This window comes from Volvox carteri (assembly GCF_000143455.1).
Source record: "Volvox carteri f. nagariensis unplaced genomic scaffold VOLCAscaffold_4, whole genome shotgun sequence".
NCBI lineage: Eukaryota > Viridiplantae > Chlorophyta > Chlorophyceae > Chlamydomonadales > Volvocaceae > Volvox > Volvox carteri.
This window is the reverse complement of record NW_003307547.1, coordinates 264,645-287,138: the sequence shown is the minus strand read 5'-3', so window position 1 is coordinate 287,138 and position 22,494 is coordinate 264,645. Positions and strand designations below refer to the sequence as shown.

The following is a 22,494-nucleotide window of genomic DNA, read 5'->3' as shown; positions in this document are numbered from 1 at the left end:
AGAGTTACGAATTAAACCTCCGGGGCATGCTGCGCTGCAGCGGTCTGTTAAGTTAATGCAAGAGCCACGAACGGAGGATGGAGGGTGCATTGGCACTTCACCACCATCATTTGCTCCGTGTGATAAGATTAATGTCGACGATTGAATCATGTCATGGAAATAAGAAGTGCTTCCTGGACTCGATGGCATGCCGAATTAGAATGCAACTATGGATCAACATTGGCTGTGCATATGAACATGGTCTGCCCATGAAAAACGTTACTGCGGTCACTACATTTCCGCTGCAACCTGCCATTAGTTGCGATGTCCTCCAGCTGCCCTTGAACCGATCAAAGTACCTAGTAATTGCTTGCTCTAGGACTATACATTTGCTACGCTGCACCGATGGCGCGCAGGGCATCATCCATGGCTGCAAGCCGCCTTGCCAGCATGGATGCGCTCTCATCCAGGCCGGCGCTGCGCCTTAAGCTGGCCGGTGTGACTTCCCTGCTAACAGCCTGCTGTTGAAGGGTTTTACCATCTGAACTGGAATTGGGACGCAATGCCACGGTTGCTGGGCGCTGGCCAAAGTCGTATGTCCCCGCGGCCACAACTTCGCCAACCCCAGTCCAAATGGACTCCCCACGGAGCCGCGCAGACTGATTTACAGCTGTACGCGATAAGACCGGATGATGCTGATTGCCACCTGCGCTTGCATCCTGGACCGGCCTCCCCGCTACTGGATTCGCGCTACCAGCATCCGTTTGACTTGAGGGGACATCCTCCCGGGGCCAAGCGGTGCCAGGCTTGGGCGTATTCGTCGCCCCCGCTGCGGTTGCTTGCTCTAGCGGGTTAGGCATCCCGCCGTGCAGCACTGCAAGCGGGCTTGACGCATTTCTTGACGCATTGGCGGCCTCGCTGCGACGCGCATCTCCACGTGGAGACTCCCCCCCAGAGTATCCACTCTCAGTCACATTTTCAAAGTCCCGGCCGTGTACACCACGTTGTGTAGGCATGGTCATCCCTTGGGTCACCTGCTCAACAGCACGGCTTAAGGACCGCAGTACAATTGTATTGCGGGGGCTGACCACTGGACCTGCGCTGCCTTTGGCGCTGCTGGGGCTAACGGCTGGGCTCTGCGCCTGAAAGTCTTCCGAATTGATTGCTCGGATAGATAGCTCTGAAGGAGTACGGCGAGGAGAAGCGAGGCTGGAGCCCGATGTAAGCCGGTAGGAGGCAACTTGCAATGCTGCATTGGCTACTGATGAGGCAGCAGGCCGCGCCATATACACGGAGGTGGCCACGTCCTGCGACTGTGAAGGCGAAGTCGGCTGTTGGTTTGCACATTGTGGCAGCCATACAGAGAAACGAGACGAAAACCGTCGGAGGTGGTCGGACATAGATGCCCCCGTGTACCTGCGCTGCAGAGATGCCATGGCGGCAAGGTCGGCAGCAGCAGCTGCAGAGGTGGGCATTGGCGCACCATCGGCATCCGCACTGCCCGGACTACCTAACACAGCTGCTGAGGGGCTGGGGCTGCGTCCAGCAAACGCCTGGCTCCTGAGGCCACCAGGCGATAGGGGCGATGGGGGTGTGCTTCGAGTGCCTGCGCCAGCCGCTCCCGTGTTGGTTGGGTTGGCACCTGCTTGGGCCCAGGATGCGCGAGCTCTCAGAACCAAGCCTGCCGAACTTACGCGTCCTAAATTTGAACGCGGCGAGCTACTGTTCGTCGGCGTAAGTCGAACCAAACTCGAGCGCGGGGAATCATTGCCGGGGTTACCACCAGTTTCCATAACATCCGCTGCATCTATGCTTGTACGTCGACCAGTCGCATCATCCTGCTTCGCAACACTGCAAGTTGGCAACAAAAGCGCACGCTGAGGAACGGCTCGCGCCTGAAAATCGAAGGGGTAACTGTGTGGGGCCACCATTGCCACTTTGCGTGCGGGACAAAGATTGCAGTTCCTTATAGGCGTTTAAGGTAGGCAACAAATGGGTATTGCAAGCATGGTAGATGTTTGGAGTATCGTATACGGCTGGCATGCTACTAGTTACGCGTGCAGTCGATGCCATGTATGACGCCTTGTCGCAAGCCAGGACTGGCTGTTAGAACTAACTACCTTCCACAAGCAAGTTTGGTGTTTCCATATGACCTCCCAAGGCATACCTCGAGGATGTGGAGCCGGTGCCAAGAGCTGTAGGATGCATGGCTGTCGGCAAATTCAAACCGTTCACTTCTGTTGCAGACTCGTTAAAGCCCGTGGATTTGTGGTGCTCCGAGGCACCCTCCCTTGAGTTGCCTTCCGGTTGGGCACCATGTGCCGTGTTGCCCCGCTGAAGTGTGGAACGGGGAGACCCTGACTCGCTTGTGCGCGGAACCTGCAGTTTGTGCAGCTTCAAACCGGGCACTAGCGCCGGGATTGCTGTCGGCTGTGAGCCAGCGGCAAATTCTGAGCTGGCTGAAGGCGGGCCCGCCTCAGGACTAGTGCGATTAAGCGGGCCGCGACTGCCCCCAAACAAAGGGCTCGTGGAAGCATTATCACCCCGGCTTTGCACGTCTTGAGTGGCATGCTGCAAGGGTTAGACAGGGAGATCACCATTATTGACACCAATGGCTTTGAGCGCATCGCAGCAAGGCGGGTCAGGTCAAGAAACATGGCCAGGCATTTGTCGCAAGACGTGTCCAAAAAAGATGTTGTGCACGGTAACTTACGCCCTGGGAAGCGCCTTTGGGGGCGTCAGCTTCAACTGCAGCTGCCGTAGTTGTTAAAGCTCCAAGTCGTGCTTGAAGCGCAGCCACTTGGACCCGAAGCTTTTCTGCTGTCTCTTTTGCCTGAATTTCTGCCGCTTCTGCTCTGTCAAGCTTCTGCTCCAGAGATTCCTTCTCCCCGACCAGGGCCACCAAAGCTGCTTCAGCTTCAGCTAACACACGATCATTGGCTGTCAGCTCCGTCTGTAGCTTTGCGATCTTCGTTTGCGCGTCCGTCAACGCGGTCCGGTGCTTGCTAACCTGTCATAGCACACCGCGACATTGCATCCAATTAGTTGAAGTTAAGCACAGGAGCTTAGGATGTGTAGCGAGGTCATTACTCGTTAAGGAAAAACTGGCGGGCGGGGCTATGACTAATGTGCGCACACCGGCTGCCGGCAATAGGTGATGGAATCCGTCAACGATAGAAGTTTGTTAAGAATCTTATAACTATTTATGCTTTAAACTGGAGAATCTCTGATGCTGCTTTAGCAGTAGGAGCCCATCCTGGACAATCACTTTCCTAACAGTGAAAGACGCGCACTAAGAAAGCATTCGCATATTAAGGTAAACTGGAGACACAAATATACATGCTAGCCAGGACTTGTCCTCTGCTAGTTCGTGCGGCTTTGCTACGAGCTACGGTCCCGTTGCAGCACCGCAAGGGCTTAGGACTGCTGTACGTTCCGGCAAATTGAACATCATTTCGTTGCCAGATGGCCTTGGATCAGCCTGCTGCTGTCTGGGTACCAGCGGCGGATATGCGCAAAAGGTGGCAAACGGATATTAAGTCAAAACCAAAGCAGGTGGTTCGCTGGTTTCGCAGAAGTGACTATAAAGTGCGCCTCAGCGAGTGTGTGAAAGTGTATTGACAAAGACTAAGCCGATCAGCATGTTACAGTTCGGACTCGTCCGTGCGAGGCAAAGCATCCCGGCTTTATGGCGGCCCAAAACGTACCACCTTGCGTTCCTAGCTCAGGAGAGCGGACAAACGTAAATACCTAGGGATGCAAAACAATTAGAACACTAAGTATGGGTTGCCACGCGTCATGGTTTGCAGCCCTTGGACCAATCAGGCTTACCAACTCTCCATATCGTCAACTACTAAGCAACTCGGCTAATATCTCCTGGCCCCCGCCAAACCCTCTTCTGCTAATGGCAGCCGCACCTCTGCCTCCGCCGACTCCGCCCGCTGCTGCGCCTCCCTCAGCTGCCGCCCCGCGTCGCGCAACCGCTCGTGCGCTGCATCCAGATCTTGGCGCAGCGCCGAAATGACCGTGTTGCCCTGCATAACGCCCGGGCTGAAACCTAATGTCGACTGTGCCCCGCCCGGCCCCGACGGCGCGGTGGGCTCAGCACTTGGCATGTTTGGCGCGCCCATGAAAGTGGCCCCACCCGATAGCTGTGCAAGCTGCAGCTGCAGCCTCTGAATAGTGGCATCCTTATCCGCGGCCTGGCGACGCATGTCACTTTCTGCATCACGCGCACTCTGAAGTGCAGCCTGCAGCGTCTCCATGCGGGCTGTTATCGCCTGCTTGGTAGCGCGCATACGCTGCAGGAGCACACTGCTGCTGGCCTCTTTGCCCGCAAGTTCTTCGTCCAACTGCTGCGCCTCCTCGTCGAGTGCCGCTAGAAGAGCTTCGTACTGAGAGAGGTCACCAGCCCCGGACAGCAGAGCACCTATGCAATGAGCAGGGAAAGAAAAAACACAACCGCGCAAGCATTGGAACACGGCTACAACGGCTGTGCCAGACGCATAGGCCCTCTGCAATTGAAGGTATCGCGAAACTCGAAACGGCATGTCGGAACATGAAGGCAAATTGTTGCCCCAAGGTTGGCATACCCTTGCGTTGCCAGTACACAACATTCTCATGACCAACTCACGGCCGGCATGAAAGCTAAGCTGATCTTACCGATCGCATCACTACCAACTTGCCTGTATCAAGCGGTGCCGCCAGCAATGCTTGCAAGTTGTCTGATCGGCCATTCGGAGAAGGTACGAGCGATGCAAACTCGTCCGCAAGCTGTCTTGCCACGTGCAGTGGTCTTGCCGAATCGGTCCCTGCTCCTGTGTCTGGCACTGGAGGGATTCCGCCCCCGCCGATCGTGACTCGCGGGTCAACACTGAACGACGGCCCGTGAGTTGAGAATCCTGAGCGCCCGGACTGCGTCAAGCCGGCAAGCGGAACGGGTGAGCCCTTTCTCTGAGACGCACATTGCAAAGGCAAGTGGGCAACACAAGCTGGCCTACCTGATATTTTTCCAGCTCAGCTTTAATAGCATGGAGCTCGGCCATCAGCCGTGCCCTGTCAGCGGCCAGCTCTGCTGCTTCTCCCCGCGCTGCCCTGGCCTCCGCGGCACGCACCTCCATCTCAACGGTCAGGCTTGCGTGACCGTCGACTAGGCGTGCGTTTTCTGCCTCAATCTGCCGTACCGTTGCCGACATATTGTCGAGTTGCTGGGACAGCTCAGCATTGCGGTCGGTGAGTTGCCGGGTGTCCTCCTAAGGGGCATTACACAAATGAAGGGTTTTAATGCTAGGGATTGCAGTGAACCCTCATAGATTACATAAAACCTCAAGAGGCATTCCATGTGTAACGTGATTAAGCGAAGCCAGGTATGCCTTGCTGCATGAAATTGAGGAAAACACCAAGAAAATACGTACCAGAAGCCGTTGCACACGCGCATTGGCGATCTGTAGCTCCGCTTCCAATGCACTATGACCTGTGCGGAGGCGCTCGAGATCTTGTTCAAGCTCTGTGGTTGCGGCGACCGCAGTGCGGTGCGAACGCTGTGCCTGTGTCATGGCTTCCGTGGTTGTCTCCAGCTCGCGCTGCAGGCGGCGGCATTCATTGGCATGCTCCTCCCTGCGTATCGGAAAGCATGAGGGCACGAACTTGCACGCTAACGCGAGAGCAGGTATACGGGAGACAGTCAAACCTTCAGACCCTGTCTAACACGGATTGGTGAGCACAGTCATGTCGAATAGCAATATGCATCACCGAATCTTCCTACCTGCGACGATGCTCGTCTTTGACCTGGCTCTGGAGGGTCAGCACCTCACCGCGGGTGCGCTCAAGCTCATCGTGAAGGTTTCCATTTGAGTGCTGCAGCGTTCGGTACTCAGCCTCGGAGGTGGCAAGGCGAACCTGACAGCACCGATGGCCAGGACAAGTCCATTACTTACCAACGGTTGATGTGGATTTTGTGATGTGGGGCTCCTAAGACTGTTAATCACGCACAGCACACAAGTTGGGTGTCCCCGGAGTTACATACGAATTCGAAAAAGCCCTTAGACTTCCCTTATCAGTATTTGGCCCCAAACTCACCTGTAGTTGCTGCAAGTCTGCCTTGATACGCTCTTCAGCAGCGGTTGCGGCAGCAGTGCTGCGGGCATGCTGCATCGTCATCTCGGATAGCTGCTTCGAAAGCTGGTTGCGTTCACTTGTGGCTTCTGTGGACATGAGCGAGTGGATGACAGAGAAAGTTGCATGATTACCAAATGGTTTCGCTATACAAGCCTCCAACGTACGCCGGAGGCCCCTTGCCGGCACGGCTGCTTGGGCGACCTAGTCATGACAAGGTAAATCTCACCTTCAATCATGTTCGACGCGCTTGCAAGGTCGGCCTTGAGCCGTTGCAGCTCCGTTGTCATGCTTGCCACCTCCACCTCCAACTGGTAGGACTTCTCACGCAAAATAGCAACCTCGTGCTCTAGCTCAGCTGCAATGCAGGACAGCGAGCGCAATAGGGGGGTGACCGAGGCCCAAATATTGCCATGACTAGGATACTTGCTACGTGGGAGGCAGAACGCCGAGGATGTTTCTCACCAGCTCTGTTGCCTCTGCTGGTTGCTAGCGCTGTGGACGAGGCCAGATCCTCCTTCGTCTTCAAAAGGCCACGCCGTGCCTCCGCAAGTTCCTGTTGCAACAGCTGGACCTGCTCGTTCGTCCGCGTGTTCGCTTCGTTGGCACTACGAAGCTGAGCCTCTGCTCTTTCGGCACGTTCTACTGTCGCCGCGTGGTCTGCCTGCACACAGCACAAGCATTGCCTCCCTTACAACGGAGTACGTTACACGGACAATGGCTTCCAGACAGGCGGTCTTTGTTAAGCAGGCTCCCATCGCTGGTTTGTCCTCACCTGGAGCTGCGCGTGGCCCTCCAGCCGGTCGGCAGCAGCACTGAGATCGGCTTTCATGGTTTGCAATTGTCCCAAAGCCTGGTCCAACTTCAGCTTCAACGCTGCAGCCTCTGCTTGGGTGCCACTAGCCTGAGCCAATTGGGCCTGAAATTTGCAGCATAGGGAAGGGAAAGGGCTAACAAAATACATAAAATTGCCCTGGATGTGGACGGGCTTGGATAGCTGCGTTAACGTACCTTAAGCGTAGCGATTTGCTTCTGGGATTCCTCCACTCGTGCATTGGCTTGCTCCTCACCTTGGACAGACCGTTTCTGCATCGCAGTAGCTTCCTGCAACTGAGACTTCAACCTGCGCGAAACCAATGGTTGTGAACGCCACGTTAGCGATATCAGACCTGGGTACGGGGATCGACCTCGTGCGTGAATACATGGTTTCCGCTGTAACGCCTTTCCGCAGGATAAGCCAACTTACACGCGAACCTCATCCTGAAGCTCGGCCAACTCCTGTAACTTGCCCTTGGCGCGTTCCTGCGCTGCTGCTAGCACTGCACGCTCTGCCTCCGCGGCTTGCAATGCACCTTCAGCGCCTTCTAAAGCGACTTGCAAACGATCTCGCTGGTGTGAGACCTCATCGGCGACTGCCTGCAAGCGTGCGCAGCGCCTCACCGCTTCGCCAAGCTCCTCCTCAGCCGTCAACTGTTAAGGAGAGGGCAATGTACATGGTTCCATGTTCGTTGGCCAATGGTAATCGTTTGGTGCTATTGATGGTGTCCGTACGAAAGAGCCATGTTGACCATTCAACGCGTATTGGTCCCAGAAATGACCGCATAGAAAGCTGCGACTTAGTCTCACACTGGCCTACACAACCCGTACGCAGCTTCACCCCAGCCGTACCAGCTGAGCTCGAAGCTTCTCTTGCTGTCCTATGGCGGCGGCATGAGCCGCACGCGCTTCCTCACGTCCTTGATCAACCTCTGCTAAGGAGGTCTCCAACCGTTGCAGCTGCGCCTTCAGCGCCGCAATACTCATTGCCTGCACAGACGCCTCCTGCAGTTCGCTGCGTGCTGCATCACGCTCGCGGGTTACCGTTTGCAGCAAAGCATTGACTCGCCGCGCCTCCGAACGCACCCTACAAAGGCAATTCACCGAAACGCACCGTGATGATTACGAAGTGGACAACAGAAGGCCAGCAGGTATCTCGTAGATTGCATACTAGGACAGGTTTCAGGCCGATACGTAAACCTCAACACAAAAGGCTGTCAACCCGCAGGATCGCTGGCTATCCCTCGGCCTGCTGCACCCTTTTCCACACCTGTCCATCTCAACAAGCTGTGCGCGTGCCTCTTCAAGCGTAATCCGCAGCCCTTGCATCTCCGCCAGTTCCGCCTGTGCCTTGCGCAGGTCAATATGTAGCCCCTCCACTTCAGCCAGCTGCGTCCGGCAGACTTTGAGCTCAGCAGCCAGGTGCTCGCACTTGCGGGCTTGCACCGTCAGCTGCTCCACCTTGGCCTTTAGCTTATCTGCATTCGCCGCCTGCTCCTCAAGCACCTGAACCCTACTGCACGCCGCGCTGTATCGTGCCTTCACATCGTGCAGCTCATGGCGCGTGCTGCGCAGCTCACTGCGCACGTGCCTACGAACATACGGACGCCATCGCCGTTCAACGTTTGGTGAATGACTCAAAATAGCCTAAGAGGACGGAAAAAAGCTGAAAGATACTCCAGCTTTGACAAGTTTGCGGAATCCCTCACCTTAGCTCGTCGGCCAACGCGCTCGTGCCATCTATGAAGAGCTCCAGGGGTCCAGTTGATTGCGCCAAGCGTGATGGCGAACCGCCGGCTCGGGACCCCTGACCACCATCGCTGCTCCTCACCTGGTCACTGCTAATGCGACTAGGAGCAGCGCGCCACCTTGCGGACCCTTTTTGCGCATCTCTGCCGGTCGGGCCCGGATCTGGTGATGGCGTTGCATAGGCGTCTGCCCATAATCGAATAAGCGTACTGTTGCCTTGGCCTATCAAACCGGGAGTGGAGGCTTCTCCCATCACGTCTGTGTCAAACCCAGAGCGCTTGCAGCTGTCTGACTCGCCCAAAGCGGACCTGCGGGGCGACCCCATGTCCAATGCTTGGTCTGTTGGGTCGTTATCCTGCGTTCTCCGGGGACGTCCCATAGTACTGTGCCATGGAAGACGGCGTGGGCTGCGGTCCCTTTCCTGCGATGACTGCACACGTGACTTTGGTGGCGCCGCCAACGCAGCTATGTCCGGATTATTGGCTAGGTGCAGCACCGCGGCATGCAGTTCTCGGCTGTCTGCAGAAAGCCGATCGTATCGCCGCTCGGCATCAACTGCACGAGCATCTGCTGCATCGGCATACATCAATGCCTGCTGCAATCGGGTTTCAAGTGCAGCCGTGTGTCCCTCAGCAACCGCCAAGCGCGTCTCAGCCTGCTGCGCCCGTGTAATTGCGGCAGCGGCCCGTTCCTCGGCCTCCCTAGCGCGCTCCTGGTCCTGCAGTGACGCGGCTTCCATGCGTGCTGCATGGCGCGCCTCATCTTCCGCACGTTCGCGCTCTTGTGCAAGCAGCTGCTCAACGTGTGCTGCCTTGGACTCAGCTTGCGTTGCTTGCGCCCTGGCCTCCTCTGCTCTGGCGCGCGCCTCTTCTATAGCTTGCTCCGCACGAGCGGCACGCCGTTGTGCAGTCGCCACATCGTTTTGGGCCTGCTCTAGTGCCTGCTGCATGCGTGCCACATGACGCTCGGCATCAGAGACACTTTGCCGGTCCTGCTGTGCGGCTTGCTCCGCCCGTACTGCACGTTTCTCCATCTCGTTGGCATGGGTACGAGCATCCATTGCCGCCTGTTCGGCGCGCACCAGACAACGTTCAAGATCTGCAACGGTCTCACCCTGTGCATGCTCCGCTCGCACGGCTCGTCGATCGCTCTCTGCTATCCGTGCCAAAGCTTCCTGTTGCGCCTGCTCTGCTTTTCCGGCTCGCCGCTCTGCATCAAGAGCACGCGCCTCAGCTGCTTCCAAGCTTTGGGCTGCTCGGGTCGCTCGACGCTCCGCCTCTTCTGCACGCGCCAACGCTTCAGCATGAGCTTGTTCTGATCGCCCTGCAAGACGCTCGGCTTCTTCGAGTGCTTGAGCAGCCCGAGTAGCTTTCCGGTCCGCGTCTAAGCAAAATTGGTGTGCCTCTTCCGCGGCCTGCTCCGCTCGAGCTGCACGCCGCTCAGCTGCATCTGCTCTTGCTCGCTCCTCATCAACTGCATCCTCGGCAAGGGCAGCTCGCTGGTTGGCTGCCATTGCAGCTGTGCGCGCCTGCTTAAGCTCCTCTTCCATGCGCCGATCAGCCGCTAAAGCCCGCTCCCGCTCTTGGGCAGCTGCTTGCTCTGCACGCGCGACACGACGCTCTGCGTCCGCTATCCGTCCTGCTTCGCTCCCAGCAAGCTGCTGGGCACGCCCTACTTGTCGTTCAAGCTCTTGCGTCTGTTCCTGCAGCTGTTCCAGTAAGTGCTCTGCCCGTGTTGCCCTCCGCTCCGCGTCAAGAGCCCGCTCATGGTCTTCAGCAGCTGCTGCTTCTGCACGCGATGCACGCTGACAGGCGTCAGATGCCCGCGCCTGTTCCTGTGCAGCGATCTGCTCCGCACGGGCTGCTCGGCGTTCTGCGCTTTGAAATCGTTCGTTCGACGCTTCAAGTGCCTGCTCCATGCGAGCAGAGGCCCGCTCCACATGCTGCACACGCGCTGATGCTGCTGCTCGCTGCTCCGCTTCGCTGAGCCTCTGCTCTGTGTCACGCAAGAGCTGCTGCAGCTGCTCACAGCGCAGCTCAGCTTCCTGGGCACGGCGCTGCAAGACGTCCGCCTCTTGACGCAGGTCATCTACCGTCCTGCGCGACCGTGCCAGCTCCCGCAGGGAGGCCGCGGCAGCATCTGAGACCTACCGATTTCAGGAACGGCAATATATAGAGGGCAAGCACGGCGTCATCATTAGGAGTATGCACTCGAAGTGACACTCCGTCCTGAACAGACGTCAGGGGAAACTTCCTGCAGGAGCGATATTTTGTTTCCCTGTTCAGCACTGCGCTGGGTGCATGTCAACATACCTCGCCAGCGCTGTCCACGAGGTTTTTAAGGCGTACATTCTCAGCCTCCAGCTCCTTAATCAACGCGGCGTCAGTCTCCTGCTTCGTCCGCGCGTATTTCAGCTGCGACGATAGCTCCTCAACGTGTTGCCGCAGAGTAGTCATCCCAATTGGGGCTACAGTCGTAGGATCAGGTGGTAGCATCCGGTGCCCAGAACGAACCGCCCCTAATTTGCCGCGATTGTTGGTGCTGCGTTTATCCGGCAATGTGACAGAGCGCCGATATCGTCAATGCACTGTAATGGTCAGCTACCAGCATGTCTAGCTGACTGCAGTAACTGCAGGACGCCGCCAACCGTCTGGCACGTTACCTGTCATGGCTTGGCTGCATGCCAGTGGTACGCACGCGCTCATGCAGCGATCCCATCGGTGTCGTAGCAGTAGCGCCGTTTGTAGTTGTCGTCGTCGTTGTTGTTGTGCGCAGTCGCACGTAGGAAGTGGACCGCCTGCGCCGGGACCGCTCGCTGTCACCGACTGACGTAGCTGGGGATGGCGGTGCCGCATCGCCCGTGTTCCCAACTCCACTTTGCTTGGCCGCATCCTCCTGCGAGTTATTGGCCGTGCGCCAAATGAACCACCGTGGCTTCTATCCGGACGCACAAGTTGCACGAGAACGGGCAGCGTGCTCACCTGGCGCCCGGGGGGAGCGCAGGGAGCAGCTGATGTGTGGGCTTTAATCATGGCTGCAGTGAGAGTTGCAAGCATGTGTACCTCATTCGACGCAGCAGTGAATTCTCGAAGCTGCGCCGGACAGCCACGTAACATGGGCTCTGGTCAGCGCCCTGGCAATCTACCTCTTCTATATGCCGGCTGTGCGCCCCTACCTCTAACCCACCCCTAGTTTGTCGTTGGGCATGGATGAACATCCGTTTTCCATGCCAGGACTTACCGTAGGAGAGCTGCCATCGCTTTCATCTTCGCCAGCTGCAGAAGGAGTTAAGTCGGACATATGCAACGTACTAGATCGGTTTGACGAACATTAACTTGAAAAATATGTCGTTGTATCCTGGTTGCACGACGAGCTTGGCTGCAAGGACTTGGTCAACAACGAAGAGGATAGGCTATTCTTCGTCATGGTAAGGCGTGACACATGCTTAAAATCAAATCTAAGCTTAACACAGATGATACTCACACACTCAAGATGGTTGCGCTTGTGCAAACGAATCCAATCAATTCATCGGAAGTACGGCTCGACCGGAATTAAGAACTCGAATAATCTTACTGCGAATGATGTTGCAAACGTATACACCCCACCTTTCCTTAGTTAGGATGATGCAACTAGGATAAAAATAGACGGTTGAGAAATCACACAGTTAGTAGTTAGATACCTGCTCAGGAGGCCTGCACATGTCATGCATTTGAAACCCCTTACATCCAATCAGCTTACAACTTGCAACAGGAGATCACAAGCAAAAAGCAGGACGCACCCCTTCTACTGTTGATGACCTAGGTAACTGAGTTAAAGGTTAGCGATGAGCAATCAGCCTATTTGCATATTGTACAAGTGGCCAGACTGCTGGGGATTGCCGTCTCTCTCACCAGCATGCATTCAAGCCGAGGTAATTTGGGAATGGAGCCGACCGAGGTCTGCCGAAGCACGCAATTGACAACCCTCGTGTGTGTAGGCATACTTGCGCTTAAGTGGTGTGCAATTTGCTGTGGAGGTGTGCAGCACAAGCAGCTCGTCACCGACAGGTCCGTAACGCGTCTGTCGCGGGGACTTCCACTACATCGTCATTCCGTGCGCTGTTATACCGTGGTCGCAGGACAATTACCCGCGTTGGAAAAAGGGGCGTACATATCGCCCGCGGCGCCGGACGAGTTTGTTTCCGCCGCAGCCGTAATTGCGTACGCGAAGAAGAACATCAAGGATCTTGATGCACACTTATCACTGAGCCAACGCGCGGACCAACTGGCGTTTACAAACCTTATTGACAGCAGGTACGCATCGCTTCCGCCAGGATGCCGTACGGAGGCACTGGACGCCATCGACAAGAGGCATGGCACTTCGGGGCTGGGACGACAGCAAAGCTTGTAGGGCCAGCGAGATGATGAGGGTAATCGCAATGCATGGCAGGAGCTAAGCAATACAGCTAACTAAACACCTAACTGAAGCATTACACCTCTCGCCCAACAGAAGGCTCACATACTGACCCACGCACGCCTGAACATGGCAGCAGCATTCCGTTCCTGTTGGACAGCATGTGCTATACCGCGACAACTTAGTTATCATACGTTATGCCTTCACGTCAAGATATGCTGCAGGTAGACCCTTCCTCCCCCAACACGTCGAGCTAAACAATTCCTTGCCGATGCCACATCCCCGTCGGCCGGTGTATCGTCCCTTTTGCTCCTCCAAAGCACGTCATATGTTTCGCCTATTACTCAATGTGCAGGCTTAACGTCGCAACCAACGTCACGATGTGGTGCGAGAGCCGTGGCTTCAACATAGTGAAAAAGGTAAGGAACAACGAACGAGAAGATAACAGTACTGTTCATGCAGCATGCATGAAAGCGCTGCATGTGATTTTGCCGTTGCTGTTTGGTTACAGGCCGCGTACGGCACGAAGCTACCCTTTCCCTTGAACCAGCTTGTGCCCTGGAGCAAGCAGCGAGAGGTGCGGCGGCGGCTGGCGCAGACGGACATGGATCAGGTACGTCTCACGACCTCGGCGCGGCCAATCCATGCCCCACTCCACATACGCATGTAGGGTCGCTCGATGCTGGTATAAACCCCAATACCTTAGTGGGGCAGTGGCCTAATTCGACCCGTATCTGATGCTTCCAATCTGCATAAATGGATCTGATTCAAGTTAGCCAATCCTGTGCACGGAGTAGGACAGACACCATCCGAGTAGCTTTTTAGTAGCGTGCGGTTCAGCGGTGGGCCGCCACCGCTACTTGCAACCCAAGACTGCATGAGAGCATGCCTGTTCGTAGCCCAGAAAGGATGCGTTGCAGGCCTATTTACGCATGTAGCGCTGCAGGTGGCTAGGCAGCTGCATATCCCACGGACTAGGGCAAGAAACTGTATCTGCATGTGTCCAAGGCCACAGCCGCCTTCAGCCCCCATGCCGGAATGCCCCAAAGCCGCTTGTGGGCGATTAGAGAGAGCCTTTATTTCCGCATGGCTGTACATGTGCAGGTGTATCCGAGAGCAATGGAAGTGTTGGACGCAGTGGCGGACCACCTTCGATCTACCGGGGCCCCTTTCTTCTTCGGGTCGCATCCCACAAGCTTGGATGCGCTTCTGCTGGGTCACCTGCTATTTTACCGCTTGTCGCCCGCGTCTGCACCAGTGCTGCAGGACAAGGTACGGGCCATTTGATGGATGTGGCCAGGGTGTGCCCGACCGGCCGATATGGCACAAGGGTTTCTAGATAAGTTCACGGGTAGTTTTGGAAAGACTGACGGTGCTAGAGGGGGAGTTTATGGATTGAAGACGCGGCTGCCCAGGGGAGCGAGCTTGTGACCCACATTAGAGACATGGGTAGTTTCTTTCAATTCGAGGATACCAGCATGTGGCGGGCAAAGCAGGTTTCATTAGGTTCCGCAGCATGTGCAAATCCATGAGTCGGGGCCCTGCACGTCTATGGCACGTGAGTTGTTGTCTCACATTGCTTTTGGATCTAGAATCATTGTTTCATGCGTACAGGTGCAATCCCAGCGCGTGCTCTGCGAGTACGTCGACCGGCTGATGAGCCTAAACTTCTTAACACCCGCTACGCCACGTTCCGCGATCGAGTCCGGCACCGGGGGCCCCAGCTGGTCGGATGCAGCCAGGGTAAGGACAAGCGTGAGGCGGCAGAATGGCCACCGACACTTCGGTTTGGGATCCGTCACGCTGAGCCGGCTGCCTGGGCACTTGTAATAATGCATTGCAACGCTGGGTGCCATAACCGTGTGCCGTAGACTGGGGGCTTTTGAACGCGGTGGTTCCTGTGACCCTGGGGTTTTCAGGGACGCGCACGGCTCTTGATAGGGAGCCACAATTGTGCGTTGACTATTGCACTTGGGAACGGTTAAATGTTGCAAGACAAAGAACGGTCTGCCTACCATTTGTCCTTAACTCTGTAGGGCCAGAAGAAGACCCCGGCCCCCACCGTGGAGCCCAGCTCTGCTGAGCGGCAGTTCCGACGCCACAGTTACTACTGGTTGCTGGGGGCCGGCACTGCTATAGCGAGCTACGTCTTGCTCAGTGGGAGGTATATCCAGGTAGAGCCTATGGTACCTGTGGAATGTGTAGGGGGTTGGTGGTGAATGCCCGCCGTTCGGCGTGTCCTCAGGCCTTCCCGCCGCCAACTAGACGCTTGCACTTTTTAGCGCACATATCTCGATGACCAAAGAAATGGTGAGGTTTACGTTTTGTTCCGTCCTGTCGTCTGGCTGCGCTGGAATTGCGATAGGGCTAATTATTGCTTGCGGCCCCGCACGTCATTACCCACAGTTCGCAACGGTGATGGAGCAAGGTGGGGAAGACGAGGGTGACGACGACAGCGATGACGATGATGAAAGCGAACAGTAATTTTGTAATGTGCAGCAGGAGCTGCTAAGCGAGCTGGGCCAGACAGGAAATTGGTGTCGGACTGAAGCTCTCCATGCGATGCTTAAAATTTGGACTTCGGACGTCATGAGGTCACTTTGGACGCGGCATAGAGGCTGTCGCTTGCTGTATCTGTAACTAAGGGAAAAGGATCCATTTTTTCGTCCCTACTTCGTGGAGCAACTGCATGAGAATCTGAAAGCAACGCAGCTTTCCCTCCTGTGAAGGCAAAGGAAAACGTCCCGGCGAGTGTTCGGTGCTAACATTTCTGGATAACATTTGGAACCGTTATCATATTGGACTTATCCACACCGGGACTAGATAGAAACAAGGCGTGAAATTCTTTGTGTCGTTGCTTCAGGATGAGCGCGACAACTAGTGGAGCCGAAGTTGGGGGGCAGCCGCAGGCGTCCGAGATCTCCGAAGCTGCAAAAGATGTCGCACATCGCATTGTCCAGCACACGGTTGGCTTGCAGGAGGGACTTGCGCAGCATGGCAACGGGTTAGAACCATGGGTCGGGGCGAAAGGTAGGCCTGAATCATGGGTGTGCTCTTGCGTAGGCATTCTTCGCCCAACTTCCCCACTGCAAGCTGCAAGCGGTTCTTGCATTACCGCTTTGAGGAGCGTATTGCCTGGTAGACGACAATATTGCTTGGTTGCTCCGGTGGGAACGTCACCCCGGTTCCTTGCGGAACGGCGATGTGTCCAGCTGTTCGCATTTCTCCTCGGAAGGGCGGGCTGTGTTTGCAACTGAATCCGGGACGATAAGCTTGCCAGCTTTGCTTCACCTTCCTATCTCTTTATTGGCCGAGCTACATAACAGCTTCTAGGTGCAGCAACGACCGCCGTGCTCGGTGGATTCCTTCAATTCCTTTAATTCCTAGACTTGCTTCTGGACTTGGTTCGGCATTGACAGTTTTACTTTTTCCATCCCCAAGGCGCCGTGGTAGGCCAAGGCGTCGGTGTCGCGGCTAAGGGTAAGGAGGATGTGGCGCCAGCCGGCCCAGCAGACGTACAGACCCGGCAGCTACCACATCAGCTGCAGGCGTCACTCCAAGGAAAACATTCGAGACCGCCAGGCGAGCAACCGCAGTACCAGCCCCCGAGCCCCCGAGCCGCAGGCCTAGAAAGGACTCCCGAGGCGGGTGCAAGTGGAGGCACTTCGGCCGGCCGCCAGGGCAAGGCTAAGGCGGCTGCTGTTGCGGCGGCCAAGGGCGCAGCCAGCACTGGCCGAGCTGCCAAAGGTGCCGCTGGGGCAACGGTGGAGCGCGCCGGCGCGGCCGCCAAGGCGGGATCCAAAGCGGGCGGCGAGGCGGCAGTCAGGATGGGGGCGCAAGGTGCCAGTGGTGCTGCGAAAATGGTAGAGCAAGGCGCGAGCGGTATGGCCAAGATGGCGTCGCAAGGGGTCGGCAGGGCGGCGGCCGTGGCCAGGGAGGCCCCTGGCGTGGTGGTCAGTGCTACCAAAGGCGCGGCCAGCGCCTCCCGGAGGGCAGTTGGAACCGCGGCGTACGGCGCACGGTCGGCTGTCCAGACAGGTCGCGGCGCGGCAAGTATGGGTGCCTGGGCGGCGGGTGCCGGCGCCGACGCGGTGCAGCGGGGGGCAATGCGGGTGGCGCAGGGCATCCAGACACTGTTTCACCTTTGGTATTTTGCGGTCGTACAGCTGCCGTACAGGTACGAGCTTTAACGCGCGTGTACTGACCGCGGCCGGTACACCGTTTACCTGGACCTGCTGAAGCGTCAATGCAGGCCCCGGGTGTGCAAGCCATGTTAAAAGTTGCTGAAAGCATGATTTTGGCGGCGCAGATGCATTCCATTAATGTTTAGCCGGCAAAGCTGTGGCTGTTGATTGTGCCAGGAGTAGAGACCTAGTGCTTTAAGGTGTCTTGGATATCTGAATACAAGAACCGACAGAACACGCACATGCTGCAAACGGTTTACTATTCATTCACATGCCCGGGCGCTACTCGACACATCCAGTACTCGCTTTCGGGTACACGGCTAAAGCTGTGAGCATGTTGGCTACTCCGTGCCCAAATGGAGCGTCACAGGTTGGCTGCTGGGAGCCTGCACATGGGATGGTTGGCTGGTAACTCTGCGGCTTCCGCTGCATCCCGCGGCGCTGTGTGGTTTCTGGACTCGGCCACCTGGGCGGGCGAGCTCGCTTATCGGTAGGCGCCTGTCGGGAAGGTGGGACTCTGATGCCTGGAGGGCCTCTGGCCTTGCCAGGGGATGTCTGCAGGCGAAGACCCGGGCCCTTTTTCTACTACTACAGCGGCGACGCGTTGTGTACTGTGCCTTGGCAAATTTAGGTTTGTTAAGGCAGGTACCGTACCTCAAGCACAACCTGAACTAAAGCGCCTTATAGCCGTCCAAGGACGCGTGTACTGGGCCTTTCCCCTTGGCAAGTTTCTGTCTGCGTATATGTGGTTCAAACTTATATTTTATTCTTGGACGTCCGCACGCGAAGACGACACTCCTCTTGCGTCCAGGCCCGAAGGTGCGTAGAGCTCCTCTCACGGCGCGTGCTCGTGTGTTGATGCCTTCAGGTGGCTCCTGGACGGCATCATGCGAGTCAATCGCGGCATGGACGCCGCCATTTCCGCCACACCGCCGCTGGTCAAGGGCCAGCTGGCGCGTGCGGCCGTGGTGGCTGCACCCGAGGGGCCGGAACTGGTAGACAGCCTTTATAACAAGTCCCCGGCGCAGGTGCGGCGAGGAGGGAATGGCGTGGAGCTAAGGGCCGGAGAGGGCTGGCGGGGGCCTCCTGTACGGCAGCCGTGTGGACAGGTGCTATGGACGTATCTAAGATCTGCTAGGCGTTCACTGTAGCTGTGATGCCGTCACGGAGCGTCTATCTATTAGCGCTTCCTACAGCGCGGTAGGCTTTGGCTGCTAGGACCCTAGCGTTGCGGATACATGGCTTGGGGGCACATGGCCCCGGACTTGACTGTTCAAAAGGCGTTCAATGGTTGTCAGGAAATGCTCCATGGATATGGGTGAGTGAAGTCCCCGATCATGGAGCAATCTTCCAGATTACGTTGGGTTGCTGTCAATGTGGAACTCTGACGTGTGCCGCGTGGGTTGTCTCTCATTGCATGGTTGTAGGTCGGCGGCATCTTCCGGGGATTGACAGCTGCCGCAGCTGCTGTGAAGCAGGAGCCCCTGGTTGTGGTGAGCATGGGTCAGGAGCGTACCGCCGCTAGCGAGCCACGTTACATCTCTCGCGAATTGCGCTACTGGGGAAATAGAAGAAGCTCATCCAGGCCAGGAGCCTAAGCGAAGCTCCTACACGGATATAGTGGCCAAGAACCCAAACCACGGTTTGAAGGTGCGCTCACTAAAAATATATTTTATTTTAACATTGGTATCGGCGCAAGTGTCGCGCTTGTCGTTGTTCTGTTGGCAGGGCGGCGAGGTCAAGGGAGCCGGAGGTCCCGGTGGACATGACCTCGTGGAGCAGGTCAATGCGGCCCTGCATGCAGCCTTCGACCGCCCTGACGTGTCCCTGGAGATGGAGAAGGGGGAGCCGCAGCCGGAGCAGCAAGGGCAGCCGCAGCCGGGAGGGGCGCCGTCTGGGGCCGCTAAGGACGGCGGTGCTGCGGCGCTGCGCTCTGTGGACGTCCTGCACGATAAACTCCTTGACCAGGTGTGGAAAAGGCGGGGTGCATTGTATGGCCTTGCCGTGCCTGGCGTGGTAGGGCCGGATCTTGCATGCTGCTCGCAACGACGGCTACAGCATCATCATGCTATTGCTGCTATGGAGAGGGGTTGGGGTAATATATGAAAATCTGGGTAATGGCGGCGTGTAACCGCGTGCATGTGTGTCGTACATGTATATGTGGTGGTGTACGATGGCATGTATGACGGGAGATGTTGTTGGCTGGAAGGTAAACCTGGAAAACCCAGTAGCCGATGAAAAAGTTCCTGGTATTGCTGTCGATGTGGACAAGGTTGTGCCCTAAAGCGGCCGGCGGCCAACACGCAGTCTGATGTTCCAGCCGGTTTGCGCCCTGCCACCGCGTTTCCTCCCTAGGCTCGGCTGCTGGTGTGGCATTTCTGGATGGTGGGCCGACTGCAGCTCACGGCGGCCGCCGAAGTAGCAGCCGTCACCCGGGGCATGTGGAGCTGGCTACTGCGCTGCGTCGCACACCTGGGGGCGGCGCTGGGACTGCTGGCCGCGATGGCCATGGCGGCCGCCGGCGGAGCCGTCGTCGCCGCCGGCGCCTGGGCACTGGCAAGCGGTGTACGACAGCTACGTATGGCAGCCACGTTGGAAGTCCGCGCGCGCCGGATGTGGTCCCCGCTGGCGCTGCGCGCCATTGACATGGTCTCTGCGCTTGCGGGACCCTTGCTGCGCACCCCACCACTGCCTTCCCCGCGCGGGCGGGCCCTGGGCGGCGAGGAGAAGGTTGCGGAGGCAGAGGAACAGCCCGGCGTGCGGAAGGACGAGGAAGAGAAAGAGAAGCCGGCGCATCCCGAGGCTGCAGCCAAGGCTGCTGAGGATACAAAGCCGGAGACGGGTGGCAAGGAGGGCAGGGCCAAGGGGATGGTGGCCACGGCGGCAGCGGCGGCAGCGCCGCTGTTTGAGGCTATTCGTGGCGGCCAAGCCTACGCGCGGGACTCCCTTGCTGCAACACGACACTTCGTACAGAGCCTGGTACCCAAGTAAGTGTTGACTGGTAGGCGGTTATACGGTTGAGCAAAGTTGGCGCAGTGATTGCCTGCGAGGCAAAGCACATTACCATATGGGAAAAGAAGTCTAAGCGAGGGTGGCCACTGGGACGTGCTATTCAGGCCCGTATTATTGGTTGAGGCATGCGTAAATGCACAGATGCGTAGGCCCCTCCCACATTTGCTGCAGCTAGCTCGGCATTTTCTTGCAAAATGGCTGCTGATTGTTACGTGCACTTGCCCCGTGTTGGCCTACCGGTCGCAACGGTCGGGTCAGCACACTCGTCTGAGGCCCAACCTCCACCCCCATTCCTGACGGCCGCGTGCCCGTGGCAGCCCTTCTCCAGCTTGTCCTGCATGCCCACGCTGATGGTCCACACACAGGGACCCCGAGCGGGAGGAGGCGGAGGCAGCCCGGGCCGTGGAGGCCTTCGCAGAGCTGTCGGCAGTGCTGCGCAGCTCCGATAGGGCTTTCACCACCACCTGGCGCCTGGCGCAGGCCAGCATGGCGGCCCTCACCGACCTGGCAGGGAACCTGATCACTGATGTGGCGCGCAGGTGCGTGAGATGAGACGGTTGAGAGGTGTACCGTCGGCCGGCTTGCACCTACGTAAGCACCAAAGACTTCCTTCCCACGCGCGACGAATTTCCTGCGACGCATTTCCAAGTGAGGGGGACAAGACTTCGTGACAGCATCCCATGTTCGGCGCGCGTTGTGTCTCTTCCCTTCGGGTACCTTGCCACGTACCTTTTACAGGATTCCCTGGGTGGTAAAGCCGAAGTCCTGCGACTGCCGAAGTTTATGGTCTGACACGTACCCGGTAACCCGTCCACCGCTGCTAAGCTGTTCCGTCCCCCTTGGCTGTTCCTTCCCCCTTCTAACCGACCCACCAAACTCATCGCGCCCCTCCCAGGTACCACATCCCGATCCCCAAGTTCGAATGGTTCAAGGGCAAGGCCGCGCAGCTGGCACAGAACCGGGCTATCGCGAGTTTCGCTAAGATCGCGGGCACGGGGCCGGCATCCGTTGTGGCGGGCATGGTGGGCGCTCCCATGCCAATCGCCGCGGGTGGCAAGGGGTATGAGAGCGGCGACGATAAGAACGGCAGACAGCAGGGGGAGCAGGCTGCTGGTGGCGGCGAGGGCAAGGCGACTACCGGCGGCCGGGAGCAGGAGGTCGGGGAATAAAACTCTTGGATAAAAGCCATCAGCATCCCGGCGCAGTTTACTAGGCGTCGAGTACTGTCTCCTACCGGGATCATGCGGACCGCAGGCTTATTGCGCGACTTTCAATGATTGTTGGTGTAAGGTCCCTGATGTAATAGGGTTTCATTGCGTCTCGCTCAAAGTTGAGGGCTGTCACGCAGTTGAGAACGGGTCTGAAAGGGTATTCTTGCGAACGGCATAGCGTGTCAAGCAAAGTTGCAGGCAGGCAGGTTTCGAATAGCGCTTATGCCAAGTGCGCTCTCAGTTCGCTCCTGTTTCAAAGATGTCATATACGGTCATCTAATCTGTACCCGTTGTAATACAGGTGTGGGAGTGCGGAAGCCTTCTTCACGTGTGACAGCTTGCTGTCGAGACTGTTGGGTCCCGTACCTTTTGATGGCATATACTTGAACCAAGTGCATCAAATGGCATCTCAGGAAACAATTGTTTCTCAAGTTTAGCTTACATCACTATGAGACGTGAGGCGTTCGCTATCTCTGTTCTCGTCGTTACGTCCATATTCCAGCGGCCTAATGCGCAACGCCGGATACCCCTAGATGGACCGGAAAAAGCCCGTATAGAGGCCGCGACACAGTTTAAATTATGGCTGCAGCCGGGTAAAGCTCGGTACATGGGCCGGTTTTTAAAAGACACGACTTTCAGCAACACCTGGTATGGCGTTGGCCAGCGCAGCACGACTTTCGCAGGGACGTACACACCACAACAGGGACTCCGAGCAAGATTGGACCGAGTAGTCGGCGCACCGATACCGAGCAACGGCGCAGGCGGCGGCGGCGGCGGAGGCGGCGGCGGAGGAGGCGGCGGCGGAGGCGGCGGTGGGGCTGGTGGAGGTGGCCGCGGTGGCGGGGGTAACCGTGGCGGTGCCAGATTTGGTGGTAGTGGGACCACTGGTGGTGGCAATGCCGGCGGCGGAAGCGCTGGTGCGGTTAGAACAGGCGCGGTAAGGGTGGGGGGTTAGCTGGCTGAGATAGAAGCGGCATAGGCCTTTCTTAGCTCCGTGGCAAACTACTCGTCATGTGTCACTTTGGATAGATGTGTGG

At 57.4% G+C, this 22,494-nt stretch overlaps 2 protein-coding genes across 2 annotated transcripts; one reads left to right on the top strand and one right to left on the bottom strand.

Annotated features, from left to right (window-relative positions):
- Positions 1–371: 371 nt before the first annotated feature.
- Positions 372–11,958, bottom strand: VOLCADRAFT_116118 (uncharacterized protein; the record flags this gene model as incomplete). The annotated part of the gene is made up of 20 exons (XM_002946642.1): positions 372–1,438; positions 2,100–2,550; positions 2,693–2,989; positions 3,897–4,373; positions 4,642–4,932; positions 4,980–5,231; positions 5,394–5,595; positions 5,744–5,877; positions 6,058–6,182; positions 6,323–6,451; positions 6,559–6,757; positions 6,869–7,012; positions 7,105–7,216; positions 7,340–7,563; positions 7,762–7,996; positions 8,180–8,500; positions 8,619–10,804; positions 10,971–11,087; positions 11,640–11,750; positions 11,899–11,958. 20 exons carry the CDS (start codon positions 11,956–11,958, stop codon positions 372–374), a joined length of 7,134 nt encoding a protein of 2,377 aa, XP_002946688.1.
- Positions 11,959–12,634: 676 nt separating this feature from the next.
- Positions 12,635–21,415, top strand: VOLCADRAFT_120339 (uncharacterized protein; the record flags this gene model as incomplete). Its single annotated transcript, XM_002946821.1, has 16 exons — positions 12,635–12,704; positions 12,776–12,950; positions 13,406–13,469; positions 13,562–13,663; positions 14,155–14,322; positions 14,665–14,793; positions 15,087–15,224; positions 15,457–15,478; positions 16,492–17,227; positions 17,605–17,724; positions 18,103–18,262; positions 18,662–18,727; positions 18,963–19,202; positions 19,590–20,221; positions 20,612–20,785; positions 21,142–21,415. Exons 3-16 carry the CDS (start codon positions 13,431–13,433, stop codon positions 21,413–21,415), a joined length of 3,000 nt encoding a protein of 999 aa, XP_002946867.1. The 5' UTR covers positions 12,635–12,704; positions 12,776–12,950; positions 13,406–13,430.
- Positions 21,416–22,494: the final 1,079 nt, after the last annotated feature.